The 14,297-nt window shown below is 39.0% G+C and overlaps 1 protein-coding gene across 1 annotated transcript; it reads right to left on the bottom strand.

Moving 5' to 3' along the window:
• Positions 1 to 3,751: 3,751 nt before the first annotated feature.
• On the bottom strand, positions 3,752 to 12,659 carry znf281b (zinc finger protein 281b). Its single transcript, XM_026914757.3, has 7 exons — positions 12,344 to 12,659; positions 9,768 to 10,190; positions 9,431 to 9,547; positions 9,174 to 9,297; positions 8,969 to 9,052; positions 7,786 to 7,904; positions 3,752 to 7,666 (listed from the first exon to the last, which is right to left on the bottom strand). The coding sequence occupies exons 2-7, from the start codon at positions 10,137 to 10,139 to the stop codon at positions 6,041 to 6,043; spliced, it is 2,442 nt and encodes an 813-aa protein (XP_026770558.3). The 5' UTR covers positions 10,140 to 10,190; positions 12,344 to 12,659; the 3' UTR covers positions 3,752 to 6,040.
• Positions 12,660 to 14,297: the final 1,638 nt, after the last annotated feature.

Here is a 14,297-nt window from a genome sequence, read left to right as displayed (position 1 = left end):
CCTAAAGACAGCATGTGATATTTACAATAATGGCATTTGGCATAAATGTAAATGTGGTATTATTGTGGCATGTGTAGTAAAATTGCATACAAAACTCCTAAAAATTTCTTAAATAATTTTCGAACCTTTAATCAAATAAAGCATTAACAGAAGTGTTAACCCATTTCTGGCAGTGACATTTCTTTGCACAAGATTTTTTTTGCTCATAATGGCTGCATTTTGCTTGTCACAGAGTAACAGGGTTGTAGCACATTTAACTAATACAACAGGATAACAGGATTGTGTTTTTCAAAGCAACCTTCAATATCTCAATATCATTGAAAATAAAGAACAAAAAGAGTTTTCTTCTTCCCATTATCTTCAAGAAATCAGGATAATGCAACTTCCTGTTGAACATCATGTCATATTCTAAATATTTTGACAACATGAATTGAACAGACACAGTTCATGATTGACTGAGGAACTTTGTTAATTGCCTCTTTCACTAAGTTTCTATTCGTGGAAAACATAATCTCCAAAGAGTGAGCAGAGCTTTATTAGCCCAGGACTTACAACATCTTTTCTAAAGGACATTCTGAGCGCAGTTTGGTTTATCATTAACATCTTTTCACAAGAGATAACCTGAAGACAGTCAGGTTGGGACAGATATCAAAGTGTATATGAGGTATAAAACACGTCACGTACTGGAAAAGACCATTTTGCATTAAACCGAAATTTTGTGTTATTTCTGATTATCGGCCTCGGTTTAATTATCTATTAACTATTTCTTTATTCATTATAGGAAAAATGGAAAGCTAAATTACAAGATTATATTAACTCAGCATTGCATTGAATGTAAGTTTAACAGCTCACATAATAATCACTAGTAAATATATATATTAAAATGATCCCTGTGCTATCTCCACAAATATTGTATCTGTCCATAGGGAAATGATAAACTCTAAAAAGATTTTAAGGGACACAACAGGATACATCTATATATAAATCTATATAAAAATCAGAATGGACTACTGCATATGCTGTTATTGAAGGAAAATCACTGACTCTTGGCACAGTTTGGTCAGAGGACATAAGGACACAAGGGAGTGGCATCTTAATCACGCAAAAGGTGGAATTGTCTGTCACCATGGAGCTGGGTCCAAAGTTTCTCAGATTGGCAAAGTCCTTGTACATCTTTATTTACAGGCAACTGACTAGGAACAATTTATGACCGCACTCAGTCTCTGTCCTGATTATATAGCTGTATATTTTGGTACACCATGCAAATATCTCTCAGCAATAAGATGATGCCTCACAGCTTTGACTTAGATCATGGGTTAATAAAAGATTAATTTACAAAAGGAGCTCATATTCTGATTCTCCATGTAGATTGTAATAACATACGAACATGGACACCGGATGTAGCTTATTATCTAAGGTAATACTCCTGACTGGTCTGGACAGGGTTGTTTTTAACTACCGTGACAAGTCACACAGCCACTCCTTACACATTACCGAAAGCAAGGTCATAAAGCGTGAATAGCTCACATTACACAAACCATAATAAATATTTGTCATGGTAAAAGACGTCACACAAATTGCTTTTAAAAAATGTTACCTTTGGCACTATATAATGTTTTTTATGAAAAATAAACCCTGTATCCCAAACCCTGTAAAAAACAGATTAAACTTTGATCCACAGGAAAAGCACTTACATCTGCCATAACTGAATCCATGATTCAGACTATTTTAAATAGATCACAAAATACAAAACATGATCTTAGCATTATAAGGCTCCATCTGAGTGAAAAGCTGTTTTGAGATACGGAACATCAAAGGTTTGATTGACTAAAATCCTGAAATTTATATTTATAGCTCAACAAGATTTACACTTTACTGTTACTTCAAATTAGAGCCTTAATACTGTGTAAGCTCAATTACTGTTTGGCTTTATACAGTTCTATCTTTAAATTTCATTAAACAACTAATAAGAGGTGTAACTAAGTAGAGACAGATGTTTTGAGCCTATTAAGACCACATTATGATCATAAATGCCTTTGAATAAGTTCTATATCTCTCAGTGTATTCTCTATGATCTAAAATATTCAATTCAATTCACTTCAATTTTATTGAATATAGTGAATATAGTGCTTTTAACAATGGACATTGTCACAAAGCAGCTTTACAGAAACATATAAATTCAGGATATAAATTTTAAATTTCTGAATTTATCCTTAATGAGGAAGCCAGAGGCAAAGGTGGCAAGGAAAAACTCCCTGAGACGATATAAGGAAGAAACCTTGAGGGGAACCCATCCTCATCTGGATGATGATGAATAGTGCGATTATAAATAATTTCCTTCTATAACTGTGTACTATATGGTCAAAAACATGGTAAATTGTGTAACCAGGAAATTCATTAGAGTTTTCACATGAAGCCTTTTTTGAGTTTTGGATTTTGTTGAAATACAAGGCATTTCAAATATTAAAAACTAAAGTTGGTTTATAAACTTAAAAATTTCAGTTGTGAAACATTTAAGAATATTAACATAAGAACATACAGGTTTCTTTGCAACACCACAAACAAATCTGCCTGCTGACCTTCAGCCTATTCATCACAGATTTTCAGTGTAATGTGAAATGTATCTGATTTGACTGGAAGGAAAACATTGCACTTCTATGTGCACCATCACTGCTGTTAAAACTACACTCACTCACTGGACTTCCTGGTTCATAGCTAAAGAAGCAACTTGGACCTGTTTGACTTTGACCACTACCACAGCTGTTAATTAATCATTAATCAAAAAAATAAAAAAAAAAGAAAAGAAAAAAGCAGCCACTACTTTCCTTACTGGTTTATTTCAATAAAATATATCCTAAGATGGCAAGTTTCTAAAGGATCTCTGATACCACTGGCTAGAGTCACTGCAATCAGGATGCCTTCAAAAGAAAAACTGTATTGTTTAATAATCATACACCTTGCTTTTGTTTCAACTATCAAATCTTCAGGTTTGCTTTAATAAACATGTTACTCATGTCTAGGGGTGTTACCGTTTGAAATTTTCACAATATGACAAAAACCGTTTAAAACCACACAAGCCAGTGTTGAAAATTAAAGAAAAAAAATGATCTGTATGTGTAACAAAAATCACAAACAAACAAAAAAGGTCAAATCCCCACAACACAGACAAGCTTTCATAACAAAAGGTTTTATTGGCTTATCTAATCATATATAAAGTCATCTGACATGTTCAGCCCTGTAGAGTCACAAAAAAAGCTTGAAGATGAGGACACATCTGCTACAAAAAGAAATTTGGTGCAATTGTGATCAGAAAAAAGCCTTACAAAAAAAAAAAAAAGAAAAAAAAAAAACTTCATATCATGCATCAGACAACAAAATCAAATGGGAAAGAAAACACATTTTTAGTGTTTTGTACATTATTGTAAACAAAATCTTTCTAGAGATCATATCAAAACACATTATGGCAAGTAACAAAAACAAGGGGAAAAACATGGAACAAATTCAAGAAATCCTAAGGGGAAGAGATCTACAAGGAAACACTGCTTGGCAAAATTGCTTAACAGACCAAAAAAAAAAAAATTTATTCCAACAGACCAACATGAATGATACTCGTAAACACAGGTGGCATTATATGGTTCTACAATATGGCTGATGTACACTACAATATTACCACTATATAGGCTACATGAAACACGTCCCTGGTTTTGTCGTGTATACAGTGATATGAGGTATATTAAGGTCAATTGTGTTCTTTTTGCCACTTTTTTTTTTCCATTTTCCATTTTTTTTTTTTTTAAAGTATGGGACAAGTTTGGAGTGCAGCATTTAGGTTTTTGAGCCCCGAGACTAGTGCAGAATCAACAGTTCTCTGTGAAGGGACTGAGGCCAATAGCTGGGTCCCGTTCATGCTGGATAGGAGCAGGAGACATGGGAGGAAGACACAGGAGTCGTCCTGCTCCATTCACGGGCACAGCAAAGATTGCATTTGTGGGGGGGGGAAATGGTGATCAGATACACAAGTCTCCTCAGGCTGTGTGAATCCTGATTTCATGGCTAACAAACAAACAAAAAACAAAACAAAAAAAAAAACCCTAAACATGTTCAGGTCCAAAAATTCAGATTTGCATGAGTATAAAAGTCCACAACTTGGATGGTTCTCCAAGCAAGACCTTGAAAGGGAAGTTTGCATTTTTGTCCATTAGGCATCAAATTTGTAATTTGAGAGGTAGAATTCCAAATGCAGCTATTCACTCAAAAAAAAATCAGCTTAATACTTAAATACACTTTGAATACAAAGAGGCCTTGTACTTACACCCAAGGCTCCACAGCACAAAAATTGGTATGGCATCCATGTCGATAGCATTACTAAAACAAATCATGCTAATAACCCTCCCATCCCGCTATATATTAAAAAAAAAAAAAAAAAAAAAAGAAATGCCCCTAGCAATAAACACCCATTTCCATTAAAAAAATCACAGCTTTCCTCTGAACAAAAGCATGTATGTCTTTGTAATCCAACAGTTTTTGTCTTCAGTGGTAAAAGTGCTAATATGATTCCTTGAGAAATAAAAGGGATGAGAGCTGACACATTTAACAATGGGGTATGATTTATGGCTGATTTATACTTCTGCAAAGCATTGAGACAACGAGAAATAGTTCATGGCTAAGCGTAGCTTGAGGGGGAACCGACAGAAACGTTATGCCTCATGACAGTCTGTTGTGCATGGCACTGACTGGCTGAATGGGAAAGCGTGTACAGTAATGTCGGGGTTGGGATCAGACCCAAACAGCTCTATACCCAGATGAGAACTAGTGCACGAGCAGAATGCAGCACGTTCAGGACCGACTTGCAGAAGAGGCACGACATAAGAAGGTCTTTGTTTTACAAAATTAGGGACAATGAATTATAGGAGAGAGATGGCAAAAACCTGGAGCAAATTTCCAGAGTTTTTATTGAATGAATAAACCGAAGACAATGCAAGACAAATTTCAGCAGAATATTGCCATGATCAAGTACAATGTAAAAACTAAACTCTTCTTAACCGCATCCAGTACTTTCCTACTTCTATCCATCATCTCTTCTACAGTGAAATGTGAGACTCTCTTCTTAGTTTTGAGTTTAGAACATTCTGGTTTGCTACATGCAACACTGCCCTCTACTGTAGTGGCAGACACCTAAGCGAATGTTTTTACGGGACACACACACACACATCGCAGAAGTATAAATCAGCCTGTGTACAACAAACCCTGAGGCCACATTTCAGAAGCTGTAAAGATGCTACTAAAAAGAGTTACATGCACGCACACAGATTTCCATGAGCATTCGCAACCGTGTCTTATGTCTGTCCTTTAGTGATTAAAGTATGCAAAGTGTTTTCACATTGACAAAGTACCATAATCTCTGCATATGTACAAGTAGTGGAAAGATTCACCAGTGTGATCAGCTGAACAGGTAGACTTGAGTGTGGATTAAAAATTTTTTCCTCAAGGAATTTCAGAAAACAAGATTCACTGTAGTTTTACACTATACTTGTTTTTTTTTAAAAAAAAAAAAAAAAAAAAAAAAAAAAAAAAAAAAAAAACAGTGCTAGTTGCACCTAATTATTTTTTTAAAAATGCTTTTTTCCTGAGTAATACTTTCAATTATTGTAACAGACAATAGGCCGACATTTTCTGCCACTGAATACTGGGCCACACCCTGACAATAGTTATTACTATAGATCATCTTCATCTATTTTACAATTCTATCCTGATTGCTAAAACACAGGGTTTATGAAAAGTCAAGCCAGTCATTACCTACCCTCTAATCACGGAAATGACTACACTAATAAAACAAGGAACTAAAATACATATTAAAAAAGAAGAATATCAAAAAAATTGCATCTGAGGTCAGGCAGACCTTCCCTGGTAGAGTATTAACAATTAATGGCAGTGTAATAATTAATATTTTATCTTGCTTTAAAAAAGAGGGAATTGGGGTTGAGGGCATTGGGGAAAGTCCTTGTCCCAAACTGCAGGATTAGGCTGGCTACCAAAACCTTTACCTGTAGCTTTGGCTCGTGGGGGTTTTGGTTCCTGAGCTAGCTGGCTCATTTACTTCAGCTAACAGACTGGTATACCCTGAGAATTCCGACACGGGAGTCCGCGATATTCGGGGGTCAACCTCGACGACGACGATCTGCGGGTCAGCGCTGTACGCCAGCGGGGTCCGGCGCTCGGATTTGAACTGGGAGCCGAATGCCTGAGCGAAGTTCTCGATCTGAAACGTGGGCCGCATGTCCACCTCTTTGGATGGCTCCAGGGCCGTCAGATCAGGAGGGGAAGATAGGGAGTAGACAGAGGTGGAGCCACTGCTGGTGCTGTTCGCACTGGTGGCAATGCCATTCTTCACCTGCTGCTCCTTCTGCCTGCTGCCGTTAGCAAGCTCCTGGGTGTCCAACTGCTCAGTGAGCTCTTGAGACGGCGTGAGCTGCTGGTGGGCAGAGGGCTCCAGGGTACTCAGGTGAAAGGCCTGCTGGGAGGAAGGTGAGGCATGGGAGGGAGATTGGGAGCCCACCAGCATGCTGAAGTGGGACTTTGGTAGCACAGAAGTGGATGAGGGACCGTGGGGGGAGGAGACAGACTGGCCAAAGGTACACTCCAGAGGAGACGTAGCATACATATGCTTCTCTGGGAAGAATGTAAATACGCCGCTACCACCATGGCTCGTCCTCTCCAGTGTCTGCAGCAGGAACTTGGAATACTCGTTCATCACGCCGCTCTTGTCGGCTGAGCCATTCGAGGAGGTTTCATCTGCTCCCAGTTCAGGTGTCGCTGAAGCAGCATGCAGCTCCACATGGTGCGGTTCTGAGAGGTCAAAAGTCACATCACTTTTATGGGAGTAGTGATCCAGCAGGCTCTGCAGTACCTCGTCTGGGATGCCTGACTTGTCATGCTTGTCAACACTGACCAGAGGTGACGTGTCCAGTAACGCCAGTGTGGGTTCACCAATGCCGCCCTGGATAACCGTCTGCTGAGGAGGAAGGTGGACCGAGCTGTAGTCAGCACCACCGCTACTGTTCACCGCATGCAAGTACCTCCTTTTCTTCAGAAACTGCATGGCATCGTCGTAGTTGCTGCTCGTGCCACCTTGCTTTGACTCTGAGGAACTCTGGAGGAGGCCTAGACTGTCCATCCCTCCTGGTCCAGGCAGATCCATTGGACTGGATTTAGGAGGTAATAGTTTCTGCTCGTGGAGAGCTGAGCTTGAGCTGGCCTCGCCCATTGAGAGCAGGCTCTTGTCCCCACCCTTGCGCCCCCCTTTCTTAAAGGCAAGCTTCGGAGTGCGAACGTGCTGGTTTGCGATGCTGGTGTTTGCCATGTTCCCCACCCCTGAAGAGGATGCCCCAGAGCCAGCAGCCATGTCTATGGCATAGTCTTGCATGCCGACCATTTGGCCTGCCCCTGAAGCTACTGTCTTTTTTCTCCGCCGCTCTCCACCCTCCCCACTGTTCTTGGACTTGCCTCTCTTGCGTGGTGGTGCACTGGCATTTCCCTGAGTGTGTAGGTAGCTGCCTTGTCCCAGGTCTTCATCTCCAAGGTCTAGCATCCCTGGGTCCAGACCCTTCTTTATGGCTTCTCCACAGGTTCTCTTGTGCTTCAGTAAACGATCAGTACGAGAGAAATACTGCAGATAGGTAAGAAAAGTGGAATGAGTTTAAGAATGGTCCATGAAATAAATGGCAACTTGCATAAAATAACCTTTATAAGCATTTTTAGATGCACTACAATTAAGTTCATTCTTACCTGTTGGCAAGTATCACATTTGTATGGCTTTTCTCCACTGTGTGTCCTTTTGTGTCGCTCCATATGGTATTTCTGAATGAAGCGCATGTTACACTGGTCACAGCTGAATGGCTTTTCCCCTGTTAAAAAGGAAATACAGTCATGTACATACCTCACTAGCAGATTTGTGCATTTTGGTCATTAACAGCTTGAATATTTGACAGAAAAAAATGAATGAATACTTGAATTCCCAGAATAAGGGGTGACTAATCTCACAACAACTTCATACCTCATACTGAGTCAGCATGCTCAGATTAGCGGGGTTGTCTGTACCATCACACAGCATCTAACTATGGTAAAAGACCTTATTTCAGTCTTAACTGTGAGTCTTGGTTTCTGCTGTTTTTGTGTGTGTGTGTATTTGTGAGGCAATGATGCACTGTACTAAGTGCAGAGTTATACTGCAGCTTTGCACTGCATAGTTGGCTCTTATTGTGTTTTCTTCAATTTTGTCAGTAATTCTGTATGTAACTGCATTTTCAAAGTCTAATCTAGCCTTAGACTAGATTGGCACAGGTTTGAGCCAGAATGACTCCAGCCCTCCTCCCTATGAAAACAGTATCATCGTGTAAACCGTAAAAGCCAACTTACACCTGACCCATTTATGAAGCTTCTTTTAAAAATACACAAGGCGTAACAAATTTGCTTCCATTTCAAGAAGACCCTGTAGATGCTCTACTTGATTTATGCACTTGATTTTTTTATTTTGCGTGTGAACTCTAGGAAGTAGAGGTGTGGACTCTCTAAACACTGTGAACAATGTCCTGAGTGCAGTCTATAGTTGCTTAGCAATGTTGGCACAGTAATGACATGTGAATAACCAGAAAAATATGCATATGCTTTTAATTAGCTATTTAAAAAAAAAGAAGCACTGACAGTGCACACAGAGCGTGTGGAATACAGCTCGTACCACAGTCCCTGCACAAAATGTGAAATGAGGATCATCTCGCTGTACGTGGAATGATTTACGATTTGCTACTTTTACAGATGTAAAATGCATCTGATAAAGCTGTAACAATGAACATTACTAAAAATGCCTGTCTAAAAATAAAACTTTTGTCAGTTTAAATAATCTTAAAATCTTTCCAAAAAATAAATTAATTAATTAAGTAAATAAGGGGAAACGTGCCAGTATGGGACTCACCACTATGGATCTTTTCGTGCCGCTGCAGCAGGTACTTCTGGATGAAGCTCATGTTACACTGACTGCACCTAAAAGGCCTCTCACCTGTGCAATCAGAAACATGGGTTCATACTTCAATGTTAATGAATCATCCCATTAAACATTTCAGCAAAAACGTGTCTTCAGGAGTTGCATCTGCATTCTGCTGGCAGTGAAAGTCTCTCACCTGTGTGGATGAGCACATGTCTGCGCAGGTGGTAGGAGCTGCGGAAGGCGGCGTTGCAGTGTTCACATATGTGCGGCTTGGAGCTGGGAGAAAGGGGCCCTCCCTCCCCATCCAGCATCATTGACTGAGCAAAAGAGACAAGAGGAAACTAGTCCATTAGTGTCAGTCATCATATTTTCTTTCCACATTTCTTCTAATGTTAAATATACCCAACGGCTTCTGTAAGTGGGAGAGTGAAAAAATTAAAGAATGAGCACCTTTGTGGAATCCCCTCGCTTCCTTCTGCCTCTGCCCTCTGTTCCCTCCCCATTTGCCCGCCGTCCTTTTCTGTGTGTGGAGTCTTTTGGGTCTTTCCCTAATCTTCCAGGAAGCTGCTGTCAAAACAAGAATAATACAACTAAGCTTGATAGAGCATGAAGAGACAAGTCAAATGCAGACATAATACGATCTTGTACAATACTTTGAGAATGCAAGGTATACCCAGAGCTAAATTATCCCATGCAGAAGAACTTAACACACACACACACACACACACACGCAAGCACACGCGCAAAAGTACAATTCCCATCCCATCCTCTGCTTCTCTGAGCTTACATTGTTGATGTTGACATCATGCAGAAGCATGTTCTGGTGGCTTCCAAGTGAAATGTCCAGCATGTCTGAACTCTTTCCTCCTCCTGTCCCCGGGCCTGTTCCATACAGTGGGATGCGGTAGTCAAGCTCATTGAACTTCTCCTGCTTTATGCCCATGCTGTGCAGAAAACCGCCGCCATGCTCCGGAGAATCCCTCTCCTTCTTCAGGACCATCTCTTGCGGCAGATCAGTCACCACCGGCTGCGAGGTCAGCCGTGTGAAGCTGGTGACTGGAGGTAAATGGCTGAACATGATCATGCTGGGGGCAAAGTTGGGGTCCATGCTGCCGTTGCGCAGAAACTCGTTGCCTAGCTTGTCCTGGATAATACTCATGGCTGGTTCCTCAAGGGGGCAACGGTCATTCAGCTCAAAGGATGAGATACACTGCGAAGATATAAATAATCATGTAAGGTGACCAGTACAAACATGCAAACTATTTTATGTCCACAAACAATGATATTCCTGTTGGAAAATGACTTCTACACGCTGATCAGTAAAGTAAAGCTCAGACACAATGCTCCTTTCTACATACATAAGACTAGTATTTTAATCAGCTGCTCCTAATATTTGCTGGAGATGATCCTGAGAGATCCAGAAGCGAAGTATCTGTTAACTTTAGGTGGCTTCAATATTTGGGTTTTACTACTATTATTACTATTGTTGATGGGAATTTGAAATTGTCTGCATTTGGCTTTCACATTCCTGTTCCAAAAGACAGGACTATTTCATTTTTTTGCTGTAGTACTATTATCAATTATCTTCCTGTTAAAAAGTGTAATCTGGGTGAAATGGTGCAAGTTACTCTCTATTTCTTTAGATATTGCTGAAGACGTAATATTAAGACAGAGGTGAAAAGTGCAATCTGGGTGAAATGGTGCAAATTGCTCTCTATTTCTTTATATGCTGATGATGAAATATTGAGTCAGACAGACAGAGAGAGAGAGAGAGATTATTCTGCAATTTTACTCATTTTAACCTTCTTTTTTCCTTCAATTATTCTGTATATAGTGCTTTATATTGTAATAGATTTATATTGTAATAGATTTATATTGTCCTTAATTTACGTACATTGTCTGCACTATTTTTTTTGTTTGTTTTGTTTAATCTATTAGTATTTTATTTTTATTTTGTCTTTTTATTTTATTTCTCCTGTTTTTACACTATCCTTCCTTTGTACCTGCTTTGGCAATACAAATGTATCATTACATTTATCATCATGTATCATGCCAATAAAGCACATGAAAACTGAAAAGAAAAAGAGAGAGCTCATCTTCACCTCACTAAATAAAAATGGCCTAGTAAATATCTGAGAGATGAACAGATCACGCGGCTGTCTTCTAACCTTAATTAAACTTTCATTTTCTTTTTCATCTCCACCTCAGATAAACTGCCCGATCTGGCGAGGATCTGATTTCGCGACACAGCATCTATTGTGGTGCGGGGAGCGTTAGCTAGCACACGACAGCAAGCAGCTAGCGCAGCTATGTGGAGTGAGCTAGCCAGCTATCAGAGCTAACGTCCTTTACATAAATAATGAATAAGGCACAGAGACCAAGCCGCTCTGCTGCTCGTTAATCCAGTAGAATAGAGCACGCATTTGAGCCAGCACTATTAGCAGGGTTAGCGGATCACTGTATTTAGAAACATTTACCAAAGCTTATCTGATAAAGACATTTAATCCACCTCTCATGCTAGTCAACAAATCAATCTCCGTCCAGATAACCAGCTAGCTAAATGACTAGCCATGTAGCTAGCAAACATCTGCTAGCAGTTCACCAGGCAGCAGAATTAAATTAGTTATAATCTGTGGTTTTATAGTTTAATTCTATATAAATGAAGAAAAACATATAAGTAGAAGTTAGGTGTTTCCATTACCCAGGCTAGCTCAGGTTCAATCAAACACAGAGGCATTTATCGCTATCAGGTTAGCGTTAGCTATCGAACAAAAAAACATTCCCGTGATGGACAACACACTGCTAGCATGCACCGCGCTACAGAGCCTCCTCGCCTAGCTGACTAAACAACCTGCACGGCTACTAAACCAGCACACATACAGACAAATAAATAACCAGATATCATGATATTTGGGTATTTATTATTATTAATATTTTTTTTTTTTTTAAAAAACATTTTGAGCCTAGATAAATAACCGTGGCTTTGCTACTGCTTTAGCTATAACTAGCTAATTATAACGTGTGATGTCGAACAACTGTAGCCACAATAATACGAGATATCCGAGTTTACATCACTGAACAGAAAAGAGAGAAGTTAGTTAGAAGATTTTAATATAAACAGAAAAAAGTTTATCTTTTCATTATTAGGAAAAAAAACTGAATCAGGTTAAAGCTAATGAGCTGTTAGCATCAGAGCTCGGTGTTAAATGGCCCATGGTGGCATTGCACACAGAAACAATGATGCTCGCCAGTAAGCGCCGCATCTCTCCATCTGCGCTCCGGCTTTTCACGCTGCTGCGACGCGTATTAGCAAATGTTTGAACAATACGCTCAGGAGAAATATGCAGATTCACTAACACTCACCCGTGCATGTCCACGTCCGACTCTTAACGTCTGAATGAACCCCAAACACACAGTTCTTTCAGCGTTTACTGCCAAAACATTGTTCTCCTGCAGCTGTTGCCCTCTTCCATCTTGTGTCGGCGCGGGGGATTATGGGTAAAGCGGACGGGTCGGGAGAGGAGACAGACGAGTCCCAGTCCGGGACAGTGCTCTCTCTCTCTCTCTCTCTCTCTCTCTCTCTCTCACTCACTTCCTGCAACACAGGCTGAAGATTTTGTTCTCACTTTGCGTTGTTTCTGTTTCTGTGCTTTTTAAAAAGTATACGTTATAAGCTATTACAAGATATTAATATAGCTCATGCTATTTTAGGCTTACGTCATAATACAACACACTTAGTGAAAACTCAAGCTTGCCATTGTTAGGGCTGCTTTATACATTTATACATCAAATACTTTATAAATTTAATAAAAAACATTTTGATTCATTGTTGTCTGTTGTATACATGATTTTCTTTGTGTATTATCATGTAAAAATGAGACAGATATGACACAAGACTCTGAAATCAGCTAAAATCAACTAAACTTTGTGAAGGCTACATAAAATTCCTGACTTTCAGCTCCACAGAAGTGGCTACCATGACTGAATGGTGAAAACATTAAACAAATGTTTTATGTTTGACTAGTAATAATAGTTTATGGATATGAATTAGACAATCTAATGTAGTTATGTTTTGTTTCGTAGTACCGCTTTACGTTATCACTTCCGACTAGCATCAAGGACTCTAATCAGATGGAACATGTTTTGAATGTGATGCTAAGGGTATATGCATACTTCCTTATCCATTTGTCTTTTGTCTGTTGTCGAGTCTTTATTAAACAAGCCATGTCGTCGGTTTGCTAATCATACCAGAGAGGGTAAATAAAGTAAAATAAAATAACTTATAGTATCAAATGTCTCTAGCACTGTGACTCTTCTCTGGTCTGATGAGCTGCCTTCAGCTAAAAATGTACAATAATGCATGTGATTGTACAAGCAGAAACAGAGGATCTGTTCATCACACAGTTATCATTTCTGCTACAGTATGTCTTCTTGTACTCGGTTTGGTCCACTGAAATACTTTTCTGGGTCTGTATCCAGTCTGCCAGTTGAAAACCCCTATTCTCAATCCTAATAACCCCACCTCACTCTATATCGCTCTAGATACAGTATATTACTAACAGATTTAGCCTGGCAACTATCTGCTGTTGTACGTTCATAAACTGCCCAAAACGACATAGACAAACACATGAAATCTGCCTTGTGCTACCTTTATGAATCATTTAGATGCTTGAACTATTTAAATATTCAACTTTATCTGCCTTAGTAGCAGGCAGCCCTCTATGAACATGAGATCTACTGCCTAAAGAGCACATAGACATGATGATCATATCAGAGCTGTTGGAAGGTTGATTTTTTTTTCTTTTGCTCCAATGAACTTCTTTCAACTTTTTAAGTATCATTTAATTTTTTGTATGAATGTAACATCAAATTAAATTCAGATCTATTTCATGATTTCTAAAAACATTTGACTTTAAGCTAAATATTTGTGTAATGTTAAGCAGACTGAATAGTATGCAGCAGACAAAACTAAGCTTTTGTTGGAGTGTCATTTCCTTATACTTCCACCTAGTCAATGAAAAAGATCAAGTTGTCTCTAGGAATAGCCTGCTTAACTGACCTATATCACACACTGATTTTCTAATTTTATATATAATTGAACACATTATCAGGATTGTATTTTTGGTTGTATATGAATATCATATTTAGCACATTTCTTTCAAAAAATGGCATGGTCATATTCACTTGCCCTGTCCATGTTCACTTTACTGTATTCTCAAGTAAAGTACATTCTTTAAACAGTAGATGGCAACATATGATCTTGTATTATCCATCGTTACAGAGACAAGCTCTTGTACCTTTGGTTTTCACAGTGTAT

The sequence above is a fragment of the Pangasianodon hypophthalmus genome, chromosome 12 (genome assembly GCF_027358585.1).
Source record: "Pangasianodon hypophthalmus isolate fPanHyp1 chromosome 12, fPanHyp1.pri, whole genome shotgun sequence".
Taxonomy (NCBI): domain Eukaryota; kingdom Metazoa; phylum Chordata; class Actinopteri; order Siluriformes; family Pangasiidae; genus Pangasianodon; species Pangasianodon hypophthalmus.
This window is presented reverse-complemented; position numbering and strand designations above follow the sequence as displayed.

Coding starts and splice junctions, on each gene's coding strand:
- znf281b (XM_026914757.3), bottom strand. CDS start 10,139: ATGAGTATTATCCAGGACAAGCTAGGCAACGAGTTTCTGCGCAACGGC. Junction 9,548..9,767: donor ATGATGTCAACATCAACAAT/GTAAGCTCAGAG, acceptor TTGTTTTGACAG/CAGCTTCCTGGAAGATTAGG. Junction 9,053..9,173: donor ACATGTGCTCATCCACACAG/GTGAGAGACTTT, acceptor CTGATTGCACAG/GTGAGAGGCCTTTTAGGTGC.